The sequence below is a fragment of the Tamandua tetradactyla genome, chromosome 2 (assembly GCF_023851605.1).
Source record: "Tamandua tetradactyla isolate mTamTet1 chromosome 2, mTamTet1.pri, whole genome shotgun sequence".
NCBI classification, from domain to species: domain Eukaryota; kingdom Metazoa; phylum Chordata; class Mammalia; order Pilosa; family Myrmecophagidae; genus Tamandua; species Tamandua tetradactyla.
In genome coordinates, this window is record NC_135328.1 from 182,258,790 (window position 1) to 182,284,783 (window position 25,994).

Here is a 25,994-nt window from a genome sequence, read left to right on the forward strand (position 1 = left end):
TTATTTATTTTTATATGAATTCCTCTAGCAAATTGAACATATTTAAAACAGTTTGTTTAAACTTTGAATAATAGTTCCAATATTTGAACTTCTTTAGTTATGGCTTCTGGAAAAATCTGTTTTTGCTTGAAAATGGGCTGCACTTTCCTGGTTCTTTGTATGTTTTGTAGTTTTTTTTGAGACTGGACGGTCTGAGTACTATGTTATTATTATGTTGTTATGTCTCTGAGACCACTCAATTGGCAAAAAATAGTCTCTTCAACAAATGGTGCTAAAGAAACTCTCTCTATAAAAAAGATAGTCATGCAAAAGTGTGAAGTGTGATGCTATCTAACACCATATACAAAGATAAACTAAAAATGCATCAAAGACCTAAACATAAAAGTCAGAACTACAAAATTCCTAGAAGAAAAAATAGGGAGGCATCTTCAAGATCTTGTGTATGCAATGGTGGTTTAGACGTTACACCCAACGCACAAGTAACAAAAGAAAAAATAGATAAATGAGACCCATCAAAATTTAGAACTTTTGCATATCAAAGGACTTCATCATGAAAGTAAAAAGACAACCTACAGAATGGGAGAAAATATTTGGAAAACAAACATTTGATAAAGTTTTCTTTTAATTAAAAAATACTTTACTGCTTAAAAATGCTAACCATAATCTAAGCTTTCAGAGAACATAATCTTTTCTGCTCATGGAGAGCCTTGCCTTGAAGCTGATGACTGCTGACTGATCAGGGTGATGGTTACTGATGTTTGGGGTGGATGTGGCAATTTCTCAAAATAATACAACAATGAAATTTGCCACATTAATTGACTCTTCCTTTCACAAAAGATTTCTCTATTGCATGTGATGCTGTTGGATACCATTTTACTCACAGTTGAACTTCTTTCATGATGAAGTTTTAATATCTACAATTTATAAAGAAATCCTACAACTCGACAACAAAAAGACAAAGATTACAATAAAAAAAAGTACCAAAGACTTGAATAGACATTTCACAATGTTGTGCTACGGTCACCAGCAACCATGACCAAAATGTTCTACTCACCCTCATCAGAAATTCTGTACCAACTTAGCTTTAATTCCCCATTCCCTATCCCTCCCCAACCCCTGGTAACTAGTATTCTAATTTTTGACTCTATCAATTTCGTTATTCTAATTATTCAATATCAATGAGATCATATAATATCTGTCCTCTTCTGTGAGGCTTATTTCACTCAATATAATGTCTTCACAGTTTACTTATGGTGTTGCCTGTATCACAACTTCATACCTTTTTATGGCTGCATAGTATTCCATTGTATGTATATAACACCTTTGTTTATCCATTCAAGTGTTGATGGACATTTTGGTTGGGCCCACTCCCAGCAACAATGAATGAGTGTTCCTTTGACTCCACATCCTCTCCAACACTTGCTATTTTTCATTTTAGTGGGCGTGAAGTGGTACCTCATTGTGGTTTTGATTCGCATTATCTTAATGGCTAATGAATTTGAGCATCTTTTCATATGCTTTTTGGAATATGGTCTGTATACTTTATATCAATGTTAAATTTCCTGTACTTTGATAGCTGTACTTCATGTGGTTACATAGTGAGTGTCCTTGTTCTTGGGGAATGTACCTGGAATTGTTAAGTGTTAGAGAATCATGATATATGCAAGCTTTTTAGATGATTGACTGACAGACAGACAAAGAAAGAACAAAAGAAAGGTGCAAAATGCTAAAGGTAAATCTTGGTATCTGGGTGAGAGGGTATATTGGAGTTTCATGTAGTCTTTTTGTAGTATTTGTGCAGCTTTCCTGTATATTTGAAGTTATTTCAAAATAGAAAGTTAAAAAAAATGACCAAAGATTTGTCAGATAGTATGAAAGCAAGAAGACAATTGTTAAAGAACTGACAGAAAAACAAATGTCAACTTAGAATTCTATATCCTGTAAAAAGATCCTTCAAAAGTAAAGGCAGGGCAGGCCACAGTAGCTCAGCAGGTAGAGTTCTCACCTGCCACGCTGGAGACCCAGGTTCATTTCCCAGTGCCTACCCATACAAGCAAAAAAACAAAAAAAAAAGTGAAGGCAAAATACTTTTTCAAACAAAAATTGAGCTTATCACCAGTATATATGCATGAAAAGAAATAAATTTCATTATGTGAAATAGTCTGATACCCAACTGAAACATGGATCTATACAACGTAATGATGAGCTCTAGAAATAGTTAACATGTTGTTAAATATAAAATATTTTTCTCATTTAAGAAACGCTTTAAATGATAATTGACTGTTTAAAGCAAAAATAATAACAGTATATTATGGAGTTTATTTCATATGTACAAAATATATTGTAATAGCAAAAAGGACATGGAGGGAGAAATGGAAATTTATTATTGTCTGATTTTTATATTATACATAAAATGGTATAATATCATTTGAAGGAAGACTGTGATAAATTAAAGATGGATAAATAAACCTTAGACCACTCATGGGAAAAAACCAAAAAGCCAAGAGTATAGTCAATAAGCAACTCTGAGAGTTAAAATGGAAAATGCTTATAAAAAAACTCAAGCCAAAACACAGGAAAATACCAGTGAAGATGAGAGGGGTAAATAGTAAAATGGTAGCTATAAACCCAGGAACATTGATAACTACATTAAAAGGATTACTCAAGAAAATTGAAAGCATATGTTCACACAAAAACTTTTACATGACTGTTCATAGCAGATTATTCATAATATTCCCAAAGTGGAAACAACCCAAATGTCCATCTACTGATAAGCTGATGCACAAAATGTGGCACTATCTTTATAATGGAATATTATTCAATCATAAAAATGAATGAGGGGGGTGCAAGGGTAGTACAGTGGTAGAATTCTCACCTATCATATGGGAGACCCAGGTCCGATTCCTGGTCCATGTACTTCTCCCCAAAAAACAAACAAACAAACAAAAAAACAAACAAAAATTCAAGAAATGGTGCTGCAATAACGGATACTCACACAGAAAAATAATGAAATGTGACCCCACCATATAGTATACAAAAAAAAAAGATTTAAAAAAAGGAATAAGGTACTGATATAACTACAAACTAGATAAACTTTAAAAACATTAGACTGGGCGGTGCATTGGTGGCTCAGTGGCAGATTCTCGCCTGCCATGCCAGAGACCCGGGTTTGATTACTGGAGCCTGCCCATGGCAAACAATAACAACAACAACAAAAACAAAAACTTTATACTAAGAGAGAGAGAAACCAGACCCAAAAGATCACATATTATGTGTTTCCATTTCTATGAAAGGTCTAGAACAGGCAAATTAAATTAAGACAGAAAATAAACTAGTGAATGCCAGGAATAGGGAAAGAGGTGAATGGGGGTGACTGCTCTTGTGCATAGGGTTTCCTTTTTGGGTTGATAAAAATGTTCTGGAAGTAGATGATGGTAATAGTTTTACAACTCTCTGAATATACTATAAACCACTAGATTGTATACTTTAAAAGTTAAGTTTTATGGTGTGAATTATATTTCAATTTATAAAAAGAATAAGTTTAATTATATATATGTAATATCTGGGCACTGAAAACTACAACACATTGCTGAGATAAAATAAGGAAGACCTAAATAAATGGAAAGACATGCTCAGTCATGGATTGGAGGATTCAATATTGTTAAAATATAAATTCTCCCTAAATTGATCTGAAGATTCTATGCAATCCCAGTAAAATTCCAGCAGGCATTTTTGTCAACATTGATTCTAGAACGTATATAGAAATGCAAAGCACCTAGAACAGCCAAAATATCTTTGAAAAGGAAAAGCCAAGTTAGAAGTGTTACACTTCTTTATTTCATTACTTACAATAAAGCTACAAAATAGTGTTGTCCCAAGAACAAATATATAGTTCGATGGAACAGAATAGAGAGTCCTGAAATACCCACATAACTGATTTTCAAAAAAGGAACCAAGGTAATTCTATAAGGAAATAATTGTCTTCTCAACAAATGGTTCTAGAATAACTGGATATACATTGGAAAAAAATGTACCTCACACCATTACCAAAAATGCACCTCACATCCTTACCTCACACCATATACAAAAATTATCTTCGATGGACTATAGACCTAGCTGTAGAAGCTAAAATTATAAAATAATTAGAAGAAAAGATAGGAGACCTTGGGATAGGCAAAGATTTCTTAGACTTTTTGTATTTTATCATAAAATTATAAAACATCAATGAATAGGATTCCATCACATTTTAAAACTGATCTTCAAAAAATACTGTTAAGAAAATGAAAAGACAAACCATAGACTGGGAAAAATATTTGTAATACATATATTAACAAAGGACTGATATCCAGAATATATAAAGAAATTTTTCAGTTCAATATGAAGAAAATAAATAACCCAGCTTAAAAATGAGCAAATGATTTATACAGATGCTTCACAAAAGAACATATACAAATGGCCAACGAGCACATCAAAACACTCAATGTTATTAGACATCCTCCAAATACAAACTAAAACCCAATGAGATACTACTACATGTCCACTAGAATAGCTAAAATTAAAAAGACAGATAATAACAACATTAGTGAAGATGTAGAGTAATTGGAACTTCCATACCATTGCTGATAGGAATAGAAAGTAGCACAACTACTTTGGAAGACAGGCTGACAGTTTCTTATAAAATTAAATATATACTTACTCTCTGAATCAGCAATTCCACAACTAGGTATTTACCCAAGAGAAAAGTAATCAACACAAATATGTACATAAATATTAATAGCACCTTTATTCATAATAGTTGAAACCCAGAAACAAATAAAAAGCTCATCAACCAGTGAATAGACAACATATGGTACATCCATATAAGGAACATTACTTGATCACATTAAAACTAAATACTGATACTGGCAACAATGTGCAAGAATCTCAAAAGCCTTATGCTAAATGCAAGTAGTCAAACACAAAAGAATACATACCTGATGATTCTATTTACTTGAAATTGTAGAAAAGGTATGGCAGTAGAAAATGAGGTGTGGGACTGATAGCAAAGGTCTAGAATTTTGGGGGTAATGAATATGTTCTCTTTTTTTATTGCGCTAACTGTCGTTACACAGATGTATGCATTTGTAAAAGCTCATTGAACTCAACTCTTAAAATAGGTGTATTTAGATTGTACTAAACTATATTTCAATAAAGTTAATTTAATAAAAGAAATCAAATATCCTTTAAACATATGAAAGTACTCAATCTCACTAAAAATACAAATGAAATTAAAACTACAGGGATACTCATTCTTACCTATCATTTATCAAAAATACAAAAGTTTGAGAATACATTCTTCATGTGAATATTTTAGGAAACTGGCTTTCTCATACATTCTTGATGGGAAAGGAAGGTGGTACAATTCTCAGTGAGGAATGTCTGGCAATATCTACAAAAATTATTAGTGCACGTATCCTCTCACCCTACAATCCCATTTCTGTGACTCTACCCTATAGACACACATGCAGATGTATGTAAAACACTGGAAACGAATAAAATGTCCTTCAACAAGGAACTGGTTAAATAAATTATGATACATATGCACAGCAGAATGTGAGACTACTCCAAGTAAGAATGAGGAAGAATTCTTATTCTTTGTGTGATATGGAAGGATCTCCAAGAGCATTTTAGTAAAAATAAGAAACTTAAGAAAGGAGGATGTTTGAATAAATATTCAAATTGTTTATACATGAATAAATAAATATTGGAAGGATAAATAAGAAACTAATACAAAGAATTACCAATAGCATGTGGGTAGAGAGCGTCATTTATTTGTATACACCTTTATAATTCTTTTCACATTTGTACCATGTAAATGTATCATTAATTCAAGAACACAACATTTTAAAAACTCTCTAAATTTGTCTGCCTTTTTATGGGGGATATTTCTGGACTCTCATAATTCTGTGCTATCATTACTTCCCTGTAAGGTACTTGGAATCATAATGAAATCACAATACTTGTAACTAGGCAATTCTGTACCCTTAACATAATTAACTTATATTGAACAAGCAATATTTTATTTGATGTAGCACTATTTGTATTCAGCTATTTGGTCCAAAAGTCATTAGAAATCTGTGAAAAATCTCAGCCCAAAGGTCTGCTTAATTCTGTATGTTCCTAGAACTAGTATTTTCATAAGGCATGTCTACCATGTAAGAAGGTACATATTCCTCATACAAGTTGCATGAGCCAGAAAAATAATCTAAAACTCTAGCGAAGTTGAGGACTAATTGCATATTTTTCTTCTCCTTTACCTGAAATGTATTCCATTACCATCCACTTGATTTACATTAGAGCAATACTGTTTTTTTTTTAAGAATAATTTTGGTACAAGCTGCTGAAGTTCTGCCCAGCAAAACAGTCTCCCTTTTTTTTAAACAAACAAACAAAAAAACACATTGTTTACCTTCAAGTGAACTCTAGAAGATAGGAAGGATACTAATTCTTTAGTTGGAGAACCAAAATATCCTGTAGTGTATTTGATGTCTAAGAGGCTGGGGGTGTGGAGTGGGGTGTAAGACCCAGAGAGTTCAAATGAAAACAAGCTCTGGTACAAGAGATCTCTCAGTAACAAGGGGATGTCACGCATCTTAAAGGTATATAAAGAAAAGTTGACCCCAAAGCAAGCTAGTCCTTGACAATCTGAAACAGCCCTATCTAAAACACAGTGATGCTTGTTTCAATGTTTTGCATTTGATCACTTTGTCCATATTTTAGAGGCTGATCATGCTAAGGAGATTATACACTGTACACACTGGAGCTTAAACACTATTAGTATTATTTCTTTATGAGATTTATTATGTTCAGTGTAGTTCTCTATTCCTAACCCCCATTGGTTGACTTCTATAAATCATCTCCATTTTGATTATTTAAAATGTTCAGATTGATTTTACCTTTTAAGATTCTCTTTTCTTTTAAAAAATAATCCATTATATTCTTTATATTAATTATCCCCCATGGGGAAGACGTAAACAAAACACACCCTCTGTACCCCCAATTTCTTCCTCCATTCTAATTGGCTCAGCAATAGAAAAAGGCAGCCTAGTAAGAAGAGAATAGTAAATGATTATTACCAATTGTTCTGGTGTACTTTGTGAAAATGCACACAACTTAAAAGTTAGAAGTCAGAAATAACAAACTTTAAAATACCTGCAATCTCTGTTCATCACCCAGAGCTTTTCCTGAGTAGTGATTCCCAATTTGCTCATTCTTTTGAGATTTACAAATCTCTCCTTTAAGTCTTTCAACCTCAAAAACAAAAGTAAGCATCTTGATATTACTCAGTTGTTAAGAAGCAATGAAGTCCTGAAGCACACAACAACAGGGATGCACGTTGAGGACATAAGGTTGAGTGAAATTCAGACACAAAAGGACAGATATATGATTTCATTAATAAGAACTAACTGGAATATGTAAACTCATAGTCATAAAATGTAGAATATAGGTTACTAAGAGATAGATTGAAGCTACAGAATGGGGACCAGTTACCTCTTATGTACAGAATTTTTAAGGAGGTTGAACTTAAATATATGGATAGAAGTGAGGGTAGCTTATTATTGGGTTTATAAGTAATAGTGCTGAATTGTAGGTGAATTTGGTTGATTGAAGGGATCGTTTAGAGTCATGTATGTCACCAAAAGGAAAGCTAGAGTTTAAAACGTGAGATTGTATGACAGTAAACCTTGAGGTGGACTCTGTTTAAGATTAACACTATACATATAAATAAATTCTTTTATTAACTATTAAAAAGTTGTGAACACTTGTACAAAGAGTTCGTCACAGAGTGGTATATAGGGAAAAAGTACCTATTGCAAGCTACAGACTATAGTTAACAGTAATATCTTAATAGCTTTCGTCAACAGTAACAAGTATACCACACCTATATTAGGGGTTAATAATAGAGGGGATAAAGGGTATGGGGTATTTTGGGTTTTCTTTTTATATATCTATATGTTATCTTTCTTTTTGGAGCAATGAAAATGGTCTAAAGTTGAGTGTGATGATGACCACAATTAGGTGATGACAATATGAGACATTGATTCTATACTTTGGATATGTGAATATATCTCAACAAAATTTGCAGTTAAAAAAATCCTATTCGGGTGGGCCACGGTGGGTCAGCAGGCAAGAACGCTTGCCTGCCATGCCAGAGGACCCGGGTTCGATTCCCGGTGCCTGCCCATGTTAAAAAAAAAAAAATCCTATTCATAATAGCAACAAAAGACATACACACCTAGGATAAAATAGAAATATATAAAATCTATATGAAGAAAACAATGAAACTTTGCAATCAAGAAGATAAGAATATGTCTTATTCTTGGAAAGAAAGATTTAACTTTATGTATCTATTAATTCTCCCCAAATTAATCTATAAAATAATGTGATTCCTAAAACCCAAAAGGCTACATCTATCCATGGACATTAACATGGAAAGTCCCAATATATTTAAAAGCAAGTTATTGTTATATATATAGTATAATGCGATATTTCAAACAAACAAAAAAAAAAGTGTGAGGTTCCATATATACACACATACAAAAATGTCTGGAAGATTGCACAGAAAACTATTGCAGGGTTTTTTCTCATTGAAGAAGAAAACTCTAAATATTTATATAATATCTATATAACAAAATCTATATATCTACATATACTCTATACAATTATATATGATGCAAATGTATATAATAATAGATATCATATAATATGTACATAATCAACCATATAGCCAAATATCGACTTGCCCAATAAATCATGTACCAAAAATTTATATTTATTGAATATCTCATTATATAATTTATAGAAAGATTGAAGCTCCTTTCAAGAATTTTTATGTTTTAAGGTTGCTATTTTTAATATTTTGAGAGTTATTTAGGCAATTTGATTAATACATTTTAGGCAAACAATACGTTTTAGGCTATTTATTGGAAGATGTTCCTGTTCCAAGATAATTAGTCTTGTGAAGAAAAAGGGAACATCAGTTTCATTTGACAGTAGTTTGCCATCTTCTTTATCTTTTTTGTTTTGTCTTGTTTTGACATGATAACAATGAGGAAACAGGAAACTAAATATAAATGAGGTCATTTTCTCTGGTGAGCATTTAAAATCATTCTTCATACCATATACCAAAATATATGCTAATAGAGTAGGGAGCTCACTATTTTGAACAAAATTAGTCAATTTTGGAATTGCTTCTGCCCAAGGAATTAATTTTAAAGCAAAAGAAATGGCCCAATGGCTTGTGCCCATGGAGTTTACTGCTCTTACTAAGACCCCCATCATCTGGAAGCCCCCTTAGAAATGGTACCAGCAAAGTAAAATTACACCACAAAGTCGGAGTACTGTCTTTTAGGATGCAGTATATACTTTAAGCCAGTGACCTGTATATGGGGTTGTTTCTTGCATGCCAAAAGACCACATCTAGGGAATCAAAGCATGGCTGTGGGAATTGCTTCTCTCACTAGTACATGGAAAAAACCCACTCACAATTATCTGCTTCCCATCCCTGCAACTTTGGGTGCAGTTGATTTAAGTAATGCTTCCTTTGGAGCCTACAACAATGCTTCTATTGAACTGGAAATTGAAACTGTCCCCTTGTCATTTTGAATTAACGAGTAAAGAAATTACACAGGATAAACTGGTGAAGAAAAAATGAACATGAGGTGCCACTACTGTTTTAAGCCCACTAAGAGAGTGACAGTATATTTAAAAAGTTCACAATAACAGAAGATCAAATCCTAAGAGGGATGATCTGAAACATCTCTCCAATTCAATCTGAGAATAGTGTTGCCAGAGAAAAGAGAAGATAATTAGCATAGATGTCAAAATGAAAGTCATGGGAAACAATTTGTCCTCAGTTAAGAAAGAAGAAAGCATCTCTCAGGTATCTGGAGATACCTCAGGTATCTCTCAGATATTCCTGGTCTTGCCAAATTCTTGAATTATCAAAACATGCAATATTAAATGGAAACAGATAAAAAGGAGAGAGAGCTGTTGTTCAAAGTTTCAAAGAATAAAATATTTTAAATGTAGACAATAGAGAAAACATAAAGAACATAATTACTACAGATCTCGTAAAAACACTTGGTTATCACTGTAAAATCAATCTTCATACCATTCCATTGTTTTTTGTTTTGTTTTACCTTTTGAACCTTAGTTGTTTGGTTACCGTTTGTTTCTTTAAGGCAGAAGAAAGACTTTTGCAAACACAGAACTTGAAGGAATATTTCAAGACAATTTGCATCTACCAAAAACAAAGACTAGAGCTACAGAAGGAGACAATAAATTTAAATGCTTTTTAAGATTTTGTGTGTTTGTCCAGAATGATGCCCCAATAATTCCCAGAGTGATTTAAACAGTGAGTAAAATAGTATTTGCAAAGTCCCCTTGGGGGAATGGTGAGAAAGGGGGAAAATTCAACTTCTCCAAGTGGAGAATTCTTGATATTCTCACAAGCAGTGGGGACAACAAAAGCAATAGGCTGAGCTCCCAATCTTGGGGTTTGTTCATATGAAACTTAACCCCACAAAGGATAGGTCAAGCCTACTTAAAATTAGGCCTAGAGTCACCCCCAAGAGAACCACTTTTGTTGCTCAGATGTGGCTTCTCTTTCCAGCCAATACAACAAGTAAACTCACCACCCTTCCCCAAATTCACCCCCCTCCCCCAACTACGTGGGACATGACTCCCAGGGGTATGGGCCTTCCTGGCAACGTGGGACAGAAATCCTAGAATGAGCTGAGACTCAGCATCAAGGATTTGAGAAAACCTTCTAGACCAAAAGGGGGAAGAGTGAAATAAATAAAGTGTCAATGGCTAAGGGATTCCAAACAGAGTCGAGAGGTTATCCTGGAGGTTATTCTTATGCATTAAGTAGATATCACTTTATTAGTCAGGATGTAATGGAGAGGCTAGAGAGAACTGCCTGAAAATGTAGAGTTCTGCCCCAGTAGCCACGTTTCTTGAAGATGATTATATAATGATATAACTTTCACAAAATGACTGTGTGATTGTGAAAACCTTGTGTCTGATGCTTCTCTTATCTACCTTATCAACAGATGAGTAAAACATATGGAATAAAAATAAATAATACAGGGAACAAATGTTAAAATAAATTTAGTAGATTGAAATGCTAGTGATCAATGAAAGGGAGGGGTAAGAGGTATGGTATGTATGAATTTTTTTCTGTTGTCTTTTTATTTCTTTTTCTGAATTGATGCAAATGTTCTAAGAAATGATCATGATGATGAATATGCAACTATGTGATGATATTGTGAATTACTGATTATATATGTAGAACGAAATGATCATATGTTAAGAGTGTTTTTGTTTGTTAGTTGTTATATTTTTTTAAAAAATTAATAAAAAAATTTTTTTTAATTTAAATGCTTTATATGACCTCAGAGTAGTTAAGTAAAACATTATTAACTGTTATGGAATCCAAGACCCAAAAAAGAACAGTGTGAAAGTTGTTTCTGAATAAAATTTTAAATTCTGGAAATAAGACTAAAAAAAAGTAAGCATCTTGTAGACTTCTCAGTTTTTGGTCTGCTACATGTTGGGGGGAGAATTGCTTTGTTTGTAAATTATACAAGTGATAAATGAATACATTTTCCTTGTAAGAATTCAAACAACACCTAAGTATATGGAACAAAAAGTGATCTTTTTCCTTACACTTCAATACCTCTTTGCTTTCCAGAAGTAATACTGTTTGGAATGGAATGTACTCTTCCTGAACTTCTTCATGAATACACTACTGAAGTCCTGCCCAGGAAAATGGTTTCCTTTTTTAATTTTTTGAATTTATTTTTGCATGGGCAGGCACCAGGAAACAAAGGTTTTCCTCTTTTTTAGAAGAAAAAAAAACTACAAGCAAACTCTGCAAGACAGTGGGGTGTAAATTTACATATGCATATGTATATATGTGTTGTCATGTAAATTACAAATATGTATTAGACATGTAGATTCACAAAGGCTAAAGACAAAGACTAAGATAACTTGAACAGTCTTCATTTGTTTATGTATTCATTGTCATGAAAAAACTCCTTGAGCTCCTAGACTATACCAGGCATTTGTGTTTTGACATTAGAGAAATGATTGTAAAATATATATAAACTAAAATTAAAGAGACATATAACATACTCAAAATTTGGAAGTACATAGTAAAAGTCTATAAACTGCTAAGAAGAAATGATTTGAAAATGTAACATATCTAAGAGTTTCGTAGTAATAATCTCAAATTTATACAAAACAATAGGCTAATAGTTTCTATTTGGGAAATGTGCTAAGTAAACTATTATTCAAATCCTTATTTAAATGAAAATATCCTAAACTGACACTTACTAGTAATTTTACTACAGCATAGGTAGTCAAAATGTATAAAATATAAATACCTATAGAATGCACCTAGCTCAAAGTGTAGCATATAAACCCACTCTGCCTAGGATGCTCTAGCCAATAATAGTCCTCACTAATAAAACCTAGGTGAAGTATATCTATGCTGCTATAACTGCTGAAAGTTATTGCATACACATTTAAATAAACTCTAAAAACAAACAAAGGGGAAAAATAAACCAAAAAACTAAACTAAACTAAACAACTTACTACTTCTCCAAGAGCTTTTTTTTCTGAGTCAAGTGATCGAACTCGATTTCTTAAAGCCAGAATTTCCTCATCCAGTCTCTGATTATGTTCCTTTGCTTTCTGTAGGTCAAATGAATCTAAAACAGAAAAAAACAGTTTAATTGACTAGATCAAAGTATTAATTTGCGGCATGGAGAGTCTAAAAACTAAGGAAGTGCTATTTCCCACCGTTCTTGTCAGTCCTACTGAGACTCTGCACATGTGGCTCTCTGCTCAGGAGAGTAACTAGACTCCCAAGTCTGTTCCCAGACTAGTCTATCAACCTATCAATACAGACCAGAATGCTTTTTATTCCTGAGACCAGACTAATGAATTGGACTTCTTGAATTAGGGTTTCCATCAGTAAGACCTGAATTTTAACACAGTTTAGCCTACCTTCTAAAATTTTAATCATTGATAAAACTATTTTGTTAAGATCCATTTAGTCCTGTCTCTTTTACCCACTTCCTATACTCCTAGACACTTCCACTGATCACCAATAGCGCCCATAGATGATTGAAGTAGTGAGCTGAGAGTAGTGAACAGAAAGATTTTCCTAAAGTTAATTCTTCAAAACCATTCTTTTGCCTACACTATTTTTCATTAAATAAATGGTGATGCACTCTCAGGACCTCATTTAGGACCTGCTCTTTCCAGCATTCATTAAAGTCTTAATGATACAATGTACTGTTTCTCACTTTTCTCTGTCTATAGATTTTTCTTACTATCTTCTCAGACATTTTTTATTTATTCATCTCTTTCTTTTGCTGCTTTGAGGTCTACTTTTGTTTTCCTTCTTCATTGCCTGGTTTGTGTTTAACTTGTACTATTTTTTTTCTTTTTGCCTCCCTTGATTTACTCTCCTTTTATTTCTCCTTAATATCTAGTTCTTTTTAATTTGAAAAATACTGAAAAACATACAAAAATTTTAAAACCCACAATCTCATTTCCATTTTATGTATCCAATTCTGTGTATACTAATGGATATATACTTATTATTGATTTTAAAATGTAAATAATGCTATACAATACTGTCCACAACTTTTTTCCACTTGTGAACATATTAAGGATGTCTTTTCAGGCCAATTTTTATAAAATGATTTTCCATTTCTTATCTGGAACTATTTGTTTTCTCTCTTTTTTTAAAGCTTTGTTATTGTAAAATATAACATATATACAAAGCAAAGAAAGAAAAAAAAGAAAAGCAATGATTTTCAAAGTTTGCCATGAGCTGCCATTTCACCATCTCAGATCTCTCCCTCTAGCTGCTCCAAAACACTGGAGGCTAGAAGGAATGTTAATATAGTTATTCAGCAGCCATCCTCATTTGCTAAATCCCATTTTCTTTGTTATACTTCCTCCTTCTCCTTTAATCCTTCTCCCAATTTATAGGGACCTTTGGACAATGCCATTCTGTTCTCTTCGTGTTGAGAAGGGTGCCCACACTAAAGGATAGGGGGATGAAATTAATTTATAATCTTGGAGAGGTTAGACCGTCTGAGTTCCAGAATTTATCTGACCTAGGAACCCCCAGGGAATTATATGTTCTAGGAAGGCAACCCTAGTGCATGAAATCTTTACAGAGTCTCAATCTGAACCCTAGGTGTTCTTTTTTTTTTTTTTTTTTTAACTTTTTATTGTATGATATAACATATATACAAAGCAAAGAAATAAAAAAACAATAGTTTTCAAAGCATTCTACAAATAGTTACAGGACAGATCCCAGAGTTTGTCATGGGCTATCATATGATCTTCTCAGATTTTTCCTTCTGGCTGCTCCAGAATATTGGAGGCTAGAAGGAATAAATATTTTTTTATAATTACACTCAACTTTTTTTTCTTTTTTGTGAAAAAAAAACATACACAAAAAAACATTTCAAGAACAAAACCACAATTAGTTGTAGAACATATTTCAGAGTTTGACATGGGTTACAATTGCACAATTTTAGGTTTTTACTTCTAGTTGCTCTAAGATACTGGAAACTAAAAGAGATATCAATTTAATGATTCAGGAATCATATTCATTTGTTAAATCCCATCTTCTCCGTATAACTCCACCGTCACCTTTGATCTTTCTATCCTACTCTTTAGGGGTATTTGGGCTATGCCCATTCTAACTTTTTCATGTTGGAAGCGTTTGTCAGTGATATGGGGTAGGGAGATGGAAATATTTGATGTTCTGGAGAGGCTTGGCCCTCTAGGTTTCAGGATTTACCTGGACCAGGGACCCATCTGGAGGTTGTAGGTTTCTGGAAAGCTACCCTAGTGCATGGAACCCACGTAGAATCTTATATATTGCCCTAGGTGTTCTTTAGGATGACTGGAATGGTCCTAGTTGGGGGTTGGCAAGTTATGATAAGTAGCAATGTCTAACTGAAGCTTGCATAAGAGCAACCTCCAGAGTAGCCTCTTGACTCTATTTAAACTCTCTCTGCCACTGATACTTTATTAGTTACACTGCTTTCCCCCCGTTTGGTCAGGATGGAATTGTTGATCCTACAGTGCCAGGGCCAGGCTCATCCTGGAAATCATCCTCCACTCTGCCAGGAAGACTTTCACCCCTGGATGTCATGCTTATGTAGTGGGGAGGGCAATGGTTTCACTTGCAGAGTTGGGATTAGAGAGGCTGAGGCCACATTTGAGTAACAAAAGAGGTCCTCCAGAAGTAACACTTAGGCATACCTATAGGTAGGCTAAGCTTCTCCGCTACCTACATAAGCTTCACAAGAGTAAGCCTCAAGATAAAGGGCATGGCCTATTGATTTGTGTGTCCCTAATGTTTGAGGGGATTCCCTGATGTGAAAGTTTAATAGTTCCATATTTTTTCTCCCATCCCTCAAGGGACTTTGCCAATACTTTTTGATTATCTGCTTAATATACTCTAAGATGTATCCAGGCATTACATTAAGCTATACAGGATTAAAGGACCTCTTTATTGTGGGATCCCAGTGTTTCAATTGTTCAAGTGAGTTATGTAGATAAATTGAATTAGATTATGTGCTACAGAAAATTTAGGTTCCAGACCAAATAAACTTTTCTTCCTTTGGTCTCAAAGAATATGTGTGGTTTTAAATATAGACAATGTCTTCCTTACCCCTGTGTCCTGAATTACTTTAACCTCAACCTGATCTGCTCTGTTCTTATCTCTAAATATCAGGATATAAATATATATATCAACCTCTCTAAATCCAGAAATAACAATTACCACTCCGGACTAAACATGTCTGCTATAAAAGCTTACAATGTAGGCCCCTGTTTTCTTATGAGCATTTTCCATACCATTGTTCTTTTGCTTCTGGCTTATTCTGCCTTACCAAATGTCCTACACGTTCATTCACATTACTGCATGCCTCACGACTTCGTTCCTTTTTGTAGCAGCACAACATTCATTCATAAGTACACACCATTGTTTGACAACTTACTTCTCAGTCAGCGTATCCTTCAGTCACCTGCAATCATCAGGCATTATGTATAGTGCCCAAAGTCCACAGTCCATCAACACTCTCAATTGCAGATAATTTCATTGTTCCCAAGAGAAAGAAAACCAATAAACACACCCTCGCTGAATAAGAAATCTAAACCTCCTCTTAATTGTTGTCCCTCCCCCCATTATTTACCTCTGCTGTTGTTGTGGTAGTACTGATGTTTTCCTTTTAAATATAGCCCATAACAGGCATTAGCAGTTTCCTCCTTGTTCCCTGGACTTAAACACTCTTTGTACATGAATCATACCTTTGAAGTACTTCTTGCAAGAACTAATTTATATTTCTAGTGTTAACCAGTCGGCCATGTAGGTCTATATAGCCCCTTTCAATCTTGTTCATCTCGTTTTTTTTTTTTTTTTGTATGCTGTATGGTGGGGATCATGTTTCATACTTTTCCTATATGAGTGTCCCCTTATTGCAGCACCATCTGTTGAATTTTTTTTGTTTTTTTTTTTCATTTGTCTGGTTTTTTTTAATTTTAACTTTTTTCTCCATTCTACATCTATGATCAGTAATTCACAATTATCATCACATAGTTGTATATTCATCATCATGATCATTTCTTAGAACATTTGCATCAATTCAGAAAAGAAATAAAAAGAAAAACAGAAAAAAAATTCATACATACCATAATCCTTACTTCTCCCTTTCATTGATCACTAGCATTTCAATCGACTAAATTTATTTTAACATTTGTTCCCCCTATTATTTATTCACTGTTTGTCTGTTTTGCTGTTTGTTTGGAGGTGCATGGGCTGGGAATTGAACCCAGGTCTCCTGCATGGCAGGCAAGAATTCTACCACTGAACTATCCTTGCACCCCCCAATCTTGTTCATCTTCAATATGGTAATATGACTTATAGAACCACTAGTGAACCACCTTCACTTCTAGCTATTCCCTTACATTGGAATTCAACTTCATTAGCTAACCATTCACTCATCTTTAGCTTTTATGTATCTCTAAGTCCCCTATATTCTGTATTACAAGCCTCTGATTTTACCTTTAACATGGTCATAAAAGTGGAATCATACACTATCTATTCTTTTGTGTCTCGCTTATTTCACCCAGCTTTATGTCCTCAAGGCTCATCCATCTTGTCATGTGCTTCAGGACATCATTTCATCTTAGAGCTGCATAATATTTCATCATATGTATATACCACATTTTGTTAATCCACTCATCTGTTGATGGGCATTTGCCTTGTTTCCATCTTTTGGCAATTGTGAATAATGCTGCTATGAACATCGGTGTCCAAATGTCTGTTTGTGTCACTGCTTTCAGCTCTTCTGGGTATATATCAAGTAGTGTTATTCTTGGGTCATAGGGCAACTTGATATTTATTTTCCTAGGGAACCCCCAAACAGTCTTCCATAGTGGCTGCACTATTATACATTCCCACCAGCAGTGCATAATTGTCCTAATTTCTCAAAATCCTCTCCAACTTTTGTAGTTTCCTGTTTGTTTAATAGCAGCCATTCTTATAGGTGTGAGTGGTATCTCATTGTAGTCTTGATCTGCATTTCTCTTATAGCTAATGAAAATGAGCATCTCTTCATGTGCTTTTGAGTCATCTGTATTTGCTCTTCAGAGAAATGCCTATTCAATATCTTCAGCCCATTTTATAATTGGGTTGTTTGTTCTTTTGTTGTTGAATTGTATGATTTCTTTGTGTACACAGGATATCAAACCTTTGTCTGATAGGTGACTTCCAAATATTTTCTCCCATTGAGTTGGCTGCCTCTTTATCTTTATGACAAAGTCTTTTGAGGTACAGAGCATTTGATTTTTTTTTTTTTATGATTTTTGGGTGCATGGTCCAGGAAATGGCATTTGATTTTGAGGACTTCCAATTTATCTATTTTTTTCTTTTGTTGCTTGTGCTTTGGGTATAAAGCTTAGGAAGCTCTCTACTATTACTAGGTCTTGAAGATGTTTCCCTATATTTTATTCTAGAAGCTTTATGGTGCTAGTTTTTATATTTAGGTGTTTGATCCACTTTGAGTTAATTTTTGTATAGTGTGTAACGTTGGGGTCTTCTTTCATTCTTTTGGCTATTGATATTCAGTTCTTCCATGCCTATTTTGTCCCAGCTCAGAGAATTTGGGGGCCTTGTCAAAAATCAGTTGACCATAGATATGGTGGTCTATTTCTGCACTCTCAATTCATTCCATTACTCGGTGCTGTTTTGACCACTGTAGCTTTATAATAGGTTTTAAAGTGCCAGTACCATGCTGTTTTGACCACTGTGGCTTTATAATAGGTTTTAAAGTGAGGGAGTGTTAATCCTCCCACTTCATTCATCTTTTTTAGAATGCTTTTAGCTATTTGGGGTCTCTTTCCCTTCCAGATGAATTTGGTAACTAGCTTTTCCAAGTCTTCAAAGTAGGTTGTTGGAATTTTCATTGGTACTGTGTTGAATCTGTAGCTCAATTTGGGTAAAACTGACATCTTAACTATATTTAGCCTTCCTATTCATGAGCAGGGAATGTCTTTCCACCTATTTAGATCTCCTTTGATTTCTTTTAGCAATGTTATGTGGTTTTCTGTGTACATGTCCTTTATGTTCCTAGTTAAGTTCATTCCTGAGTACTTGATTTTTTTGGTTGCTATTTTGAATGGAATTTTTTCCTTAACTGACTCCTCAGTTGGGTCATTGCTTGTGTATAGAAATGTTACAGATTTTTGCACATTAATTTTATATCCTGCCACCTTGCTGAATTTGTTTATTAGCCCAAGTAACTTTGCTATAAATTTCTCAGGATCTTCCAAGTACAGTATCATGTCATCTGCAAATAATGAAAGTTTTACTTCTTCCTTTCCAATTTGGCTGCATTTTATTTCATTGTCCTGCCTGATTGCTCTAGCTAGAACTTCTAGCACAATGTTGAATAATTATGGTGACAGTGGGCACCCTCGTCTCATTCCTAATCTTAGGGTGAAAGCTTTCAGTCTCTCTCCATTGACTATGATGCTGGCTATTGGTTTTTCATATATTCCCTTTATCATATTGAGGTAGTTACCTTTGATTCTGATCTTCTGAAGTGTTTTTATCAGAAAAGGATGTTGAATTTTGTTGAATGCTTCTTCAGTATCAATCGATATGATCATGTGATTTTCCCCTTTTGATTTGTTAATGTGCTGTATTACATTAATTGATTTTCTTGTGTTGAACTATCTCTGCATTCCTGTTATAAACCCCACTTCGTCATGGTGTATAATTCTTTTAATGTGATGTGGATTTGATTTGTTAATATTTTGCTGAGAATTTTTCTATCTATGTTCATTAGGAAAACTGGCCTGCAGTTTTCCTTTCTTATAGCAAACTTTACCTGGTTTTGATATTAAAATGATATTAGCTTCATAAAATGAATTAGATAGTGTTCCTTTTTCCTCAAGTTTTTGGAAAAGTTTGAGCAGGGTTGGTGTTAGTTCTTTTTGGAGTGTTTGATAAAATTCTCCTGTGAAGCCATCTGGCCCTGGGCACTTCTTTGTAGGAAAACTTTTGATGATTGATTGAATTCCCTTACTTGTAATTGGTTTGTTGAGATCTTCTATTTCTTCCTGAGTCAGCGTAGCTTGTCTGTGTGTTTCCAGAGTTTGTCCATTTCATCTAAGTTGTCTAGTTTGTTGGCATATAGTTGTTCATAGTGTCCTCTTATGATTTTTATTTTCTTCAGAATCTGTGGTAACACACCCATTCTCATTTCTGATTTTATTTGCATCCTCTCTCTGTTTTCCTTTGTCAGTTTTGCCAGTGGTCCATCAAAGAACCAACTTTTGGTTTTATTGATTCTTTCTATTGTTCTTTTGTTCTTCCATTCATTTAATTCTGCTTTAATCTTTATTTCTTTTTTTTTTTTTTCTATTTGCTTTAGGGGTTAGTTTGCTGTTCTTTCTCAAGTTCCTCCAGGTGAGCAGTTAAGTCCTCAATTTTTGTTCTATTTTGTTTTTTAATATAGGCATCTAGGGCAATAAATTTCTTTCTCACCACAGGCTTTGCTGCATCTCATAAGTTCTAATAAGTTGTATTTTCATTTTCATTTGTCTCCAGATAGCTACTGATTTCTCTAGCAATTCCTTCATTTACCCACTGGTTGTTTAAGAGTGTGCTATTGCTATTCAATCTCCATATATTTATGAATGTTCTGTTCTTTGGTGGTTATTGAGGTCCAGCTTCATTCCATTGTGACCAGAGAAAGTGCTTTGAATAATTTCAATGTTTAAAAATTTATAAAGACCTATTTTGTGCCCCAGCATATGATCTATCCTGGAGAATGTTCCATGAGCACTAGAGAAAAATATATACTCTTGTGTTTTGGGGTGCAATGACCTATATATGTCTGTTAGGTCTAATTCATTTATCAAGTTGTTTAACTTCTCTATTTCCTTGTTGATCTTCTGTCTGGTTGTTCTATCTATAGAGGAGAGTGGTGTAAAATGAAGTCTTTACTATTATGGTTGAAACATCTATCGCTTCTTTCAGTTTTGCCAATGTCTGTCTCATGTACTTTGGAGCTCCTTGATTGGGAGCATAAACATTTATGATTATATCTTCTTGGTGTATTGTCACTTTAATTAATATATAGTATCCTTCTTTGTCTCTTACGATGTCTTTAATTTAAAGTCTATTTTGTCTGATACTAGTATCACTGCTCCTGCTTTCTTTTGTTTACAACTTGAGTGGAAAATCTTTTTCCATCCTTTCACTTTCAATCTATTTGTATTCTTGTGCCTAAAATGAGCCTCTAGTAAGCAGCATATAGCTGGATTATATTTCTTAATCCATCTGCCAATCTGTATCTTTTAATAGTCCATTAACATTCAAAGTTATTACTGAAAAAGCTTTTCTTGAATCCACCATCTTATCTTTTTTTATTTTATTTGTCAGATCTACATATTCTTTTCCCTCTTTCTCTTTTTATCCTTTAAGTTACCCCTACTTGTACTCTTCAATTGTGCCATCCTCCAGACCTCCCTCTCCTGTCTTTTTTCACACTGGCAGAACTCCCTTTAGTATTTCTTATAGGGCTAGTCACTTGTTGACACATTTTTTCAGGATTTTTTTGTCAGTGAAAATTTTAATCACTCCCTCTTTTTTTTTTAATTTTAATTTTTTTTTTTGCATGGGCAGACACCAGGTATCGAACCCAGGTCTCCAGCATCAAATCCAAGTCTCCAGCATTCTCCCTCAGTTTTGAAGGACAATTTGGCTGGGTACAGAATTCTTGGCTGGAAGTATTTCTCTTCCAGGATCTTAGTATATCATACCACTGCCTTCTTGCCTCCATGGTGCCAGTTGAGTAGTCTGAATTCAGTCTTATGTGGTTTGGGTTGAGCTATCCAGACAGGTTGAATTAGATTGTGTGTTACAGAAAATTTAGGTTCCAGACATAATAAACCTCTGCCTTTGGTCTCATATAGCAGGTGAAGGTCTAGAGTATGTACACCATCATCTTTTACTGTGCATTCTAATTTACCTTAGACCCAGCCAGATTGGCTTACCTTTTAACTTTAAATGAGGCCCTATCTCTTTTTCAGTTACATTAACTGTTATTGTATATCTCTATGCTAACTTTCACGCCTGTAACACCCCATTTCTGGGCTTAGGTATCACAGAGTTACTCCAAGTTCCAGGAAAATACAAGTTGATACACATATAGCTCAGTGTCTCAGAAGCTAGAAATCCATTTACAACTTCAGACTAAATGCAACTGCTATAAGGGCTTACAATCTAGGTTCCCATTTTCTTATAAGTATTTTCTGAGAGGGACTTTAGCATATTTGTTCTTTTGTTTTTGACTTACTTTGTACAACACATTGTTCCTAAGGTTTATTCAGTTTGTCGTATGCCTCTTGACATGCTTTTTTTTTGTAGCTGCCCCATATTCCGTCATACAAATGTATCACCATACACCATTCTGCTTCTCAGTCATTGTATCCTTTGGCTTCCTCCATCTATTGGGCATCATGGTTAATGTCCAAAATAAACAAGCCATGTCTTACAGTATCCTCACTTGGTTGTACAATCAGCAGCATTCTCAATTTTAGACAATTTTCATTTGTCCATAATGACAAAGAAATGGCAAACACAACATCACCAACAATCAAATCAAAACCAGCCCTTATTGCTTGTCCCTCTCCCCCAATTAGTTGACCCTGGTAATGCTGTAGTACTGCTAATGGCTTCTTGTTAACTATTGGCCATAGTATGCATTTTTAGTTTTCCCCCTATATCTTTCTGTTATCACTTTGTCCACTATCAAATCATTTAAATAGTTCATGTGAGAACTTATTTATAATTTTAGATTTAATCGTAGGACAGAAGGCACCATATATCCCTTTTCAATCATATTCACCTTCAGTGAATAACAGTGCCACATGTTACTCATAAACCCGCTAGTTAGTTACCATCATTTCTACCCATTCCCTTGCATTTAGATTCAACCTGATGGGGTAGGCTTTACCCCATCTGTAACTTTAGTGTGCTTCTAGATCTGCTACCTTCTACAGTATAACTCTGAGACTGCCTTTACCAGAGTTATAATAGTGAAATCATATAGTATCTGTCCTTTTGTGTCTGACTTATTTCACTCAGCATTATGTCCTCAAGGTTCATCCACGTTGTCATATGCTTAGGGACCTCATTTTGTCTTACTGCTGCATAATATTCCATCATATGTATATATCACATTTTGTGTGTTCACTCATCTGTTGATGGGCACTTGCATATTTTGGCAATTGTGAATAGTGCCACTATGAACATTGGTATGCAAATGTCTGTTTGTGTCTTTGCCCCCAGCTCTACTGGGTATATACAATTTTTAAAATTTCTTCAGGATCTGTGGTAATGACCCCCCTCTCATTTCTGAATTTATTTGTGTCCTCTCTTTTTTTTTTCTTTATTAGTTTAGCTAGAGGTCCACCAATTTTATTGATTTTTAGCTGTGTTGATTCTGTTGTTTTACTGCTCTCCAGTTTGTTTGTTTCTCCTTTAATCTTTGTTATTTTCCTTCCTTTATTTGATTCAGGGTTAGTTTGCTGTTCTTTCTTTAAATTCTCCAGGTAAATAAAAGGTAATTTATTTTAGTGCAATAAATTTCCCTCTCAGCACTTCCTTTGCCGCATCCCACAAGTTTTGATATGTTGCATTTTCCTTATCATTCATCCCCAGGTATTTATTGATTTCTCTAGCAATTTCTTCTTTGACCCACTGATTATTTATGTGTATTGTTTAATTTTCATATATTTGTGAAAGATCTGGTTCTTTGGTGATCATTGATTTCCAGCTTCATTCTACTGTGTTCAGAGAAAGTGCTTTTGGATAATTTCAATCTTATTAAATCTTATTAAATTTATAAAAACTCACTCTGTGTCCCAGCATATGATCTATTCCAGAGAACATTTTATATGCACTAGTGAAGAATGTATATCCTGTATTTTGGGATATAATGATCTACAGAAGTCTCTTAAGTCTAATTCATTTATCCCATTAAGTTCTCTATTTTCTTGTTGCTCCTTTGTCTGTTGTTCTATCTAAAGTGAAGAGCGGTGTGTTGAAGTCTCCCACTGTTACTGTTGAAACATCTATAGTTCACTTCAGTTTTGCCAATATTTGCCTCATGTACTCTGGAGCTTTTTGAATGGGAGCATAAACATTTATGATTATTATTTCCTCCTGGTGAATTGTCCCTTTTATTAATATGTAGAGTCCTCCTTCTTTGTCTCTTATGACGTCTTTACATTTAACGTCTATTTTATTTTATATTTGTATAGCTACTCCTGCTTTCTTTTGGCTATAACTTTCATGGAAGATCATTTTTCATTCCTTCAATTTCAATCTAATTGTCTCCTTGGGTCTAAGATGAATCTCTTGTAAGCAGCATATAGATGGATTATATTTTTAATCCATTCTGCCAGTCTTTATAAGTAGAAAAGATGGAAAAAACAATGGATACCTACAATGATAGATTTAAAGAGACAGAAGATAGAATTAGTGATTTGGAGGATGGAACATCTGAATTCCAAAAAGAAACAGAAAATATCGGGAAAAGAATGGAAAAATTTGAACAGGGTATCAGGGAACTCAAGGACAATATGAACCGCACAAATATACGTGTTGTGGGTGTCCCAGAAGGAGAAGAGAAGGGAAAAGGAGGAGAAAAACTAATGGAAGAAATTATCATTGAAAATTTCCCAACTCTTATGAAAAACCTAAAATTACAGATCCAAGAAGTGCAGTGCACCCCAAAGAGATTAGACCCAAATACGCATTCTCCAAGACACTTACTAGTAAGAATGTCAGAGGTCAAAGAGAAAGAGAGGATCTTGAAAGCAACAAGAGAAAAACAATCCATCACATACAAGGGAAACCCAATAAGACTATGTGTAGATTTCTCAGCAGAACCCATGGAAGCTAGAAGACAGTGGGATGATATATTTAAGTTACTAAAAGAGAAAAACTGCCAACCAAGACTCCTATATCCAGCAAAATGGTCCTTGAAAATGAGGGAGAAATTAAAACATTCTCAGACAAAAAGTCACTGAGAGAATTTGTGACCAAGAGACCAGCTCTGCAAGAAATACTAAAAGGAGCACTAGAGTCAGATACAAAAAGACAGAAGAGAGAGGTATGGAGAAGAGTGTAGAAAGAAGAAAAGTCAGATATGACATACATAATACAAAAGGCAAAATTGTAGAGGAAAATACTATCCAAACAGTAATAACACTAAATATTAATGGACTGAATTCCCCAATCAAAAGACATAGACTGGCAGAATGGATTAAAAAACAGGATCCTTCTATATGCTGTCTACAGGAAACACATCTTAGACCCAAAGATAAACATAGGTTGAAAGTGAAAGGTTGGGAAAAGATATTTCATGCAAATAACAACCAGAAAAGAGCAGGAGTGGCTATACTAATATCCAACAAATTAGACTTCAAATGTAAAACAGTTAAAAGAGACAAAGAAGGACACTATATACTAATAAAAGGAACAATTAAACAAGAAGACATAACAATCATAAATATTTACGCACCGAACCAGAATGCCCCAAAATACGTGAGGAATACACTGCAAACACTGAAAAGGGAAATACACACATATACCATAATAGTTGGAGACTTCAATTCACCACTCTCATCAATGGACAGAACATCTAGACAGAGGATCAATAAAGAAATAGAGAATCTGAATATTACTATAAATGAGCTAGACTTAACAGACATTTATAGGACATTACATCCCACAACAGCAGGATACACCTTTTTTTCAAGTGCTCATGGATCATTCTCAAAGATAGACCATATGCTGGGTCACAAAGCAAGTCTTAACAAATTTAAAAAGATTGAAATCATACACAACACTTTCTTGGATCATAAAGGAATGAAGTTGGAAATCAATAATAGGTGGAGTGCCAGAAAATTCACAAATACATGGAGGCTCAACAACACACTCTTAAACAATGAGTGGGTCAAAGAAGGAATTGCAAGAGAAATTAGTAAATACCTCAAGGCAAATGAAAATGAAAACACAACATATCAAAACTTATGGGACGCAGCAAAGGGAGTGCTAAGAGGGAAATTTATTGCTCTAAATGCCTATATCAGAAAAGAAGAAAAGGCAAAAATTCAGGAATTAACTATCCATTTGGAAGAACTGGAGAAAGAACAGCAAGCTAACCCCAAAGCAAGCAAAAGGAAAGAAATAACAAAGATTAGAGCACAAATAAATGAAATTGAAAACATGAAAACAATAGAGAAAATCAATAAGGCCAGAAGTTGGTTCTATGAGAAAATCAATAAGATTGATGGGCCCTTAGCAAGATTGACAAAAAGAAGAAGAGAGA

The 25,994-nt window shown here is 34.2% G+C and overlaps 1 protein-coding gene across 6 annotated transcripts in view; it reads right to left on the reverse strand.

Annotated features, from left to right (window-relative positions):
* Positions 1-25,994, reverse strand: part of CCDC30 (coiled-coil domain containing 30) — a 238,769-nt gene that overhangs the window by 151,889 nt on the left and 60,886 nt on the right. For 3 of the 6 annotated variants that reach the window (XM_077150017.1, XM_077150014.1, XM_077150018.1), the window contains exon 1: positions 7,192-7,290. Coding sequence is in view for 2 of the 6 variants with exons in the window: in XM_077150023.1 (XP_077006138.1) it covers positions 7,192-7,290; positions 12,643-12,758 (215 nt within the window). In the remaining 4 variants the exon portion in view is untranslated. Of the gene's footprint in view, positions 1-7,191; positions 7,291-12,642; positions 12,759-25,994 lie in introns of those variants that run through there. The other 3 variants (XM_077150023.1, XM_077150019.1, XM_077150015.1) reach the window with 2 other exon arrangements.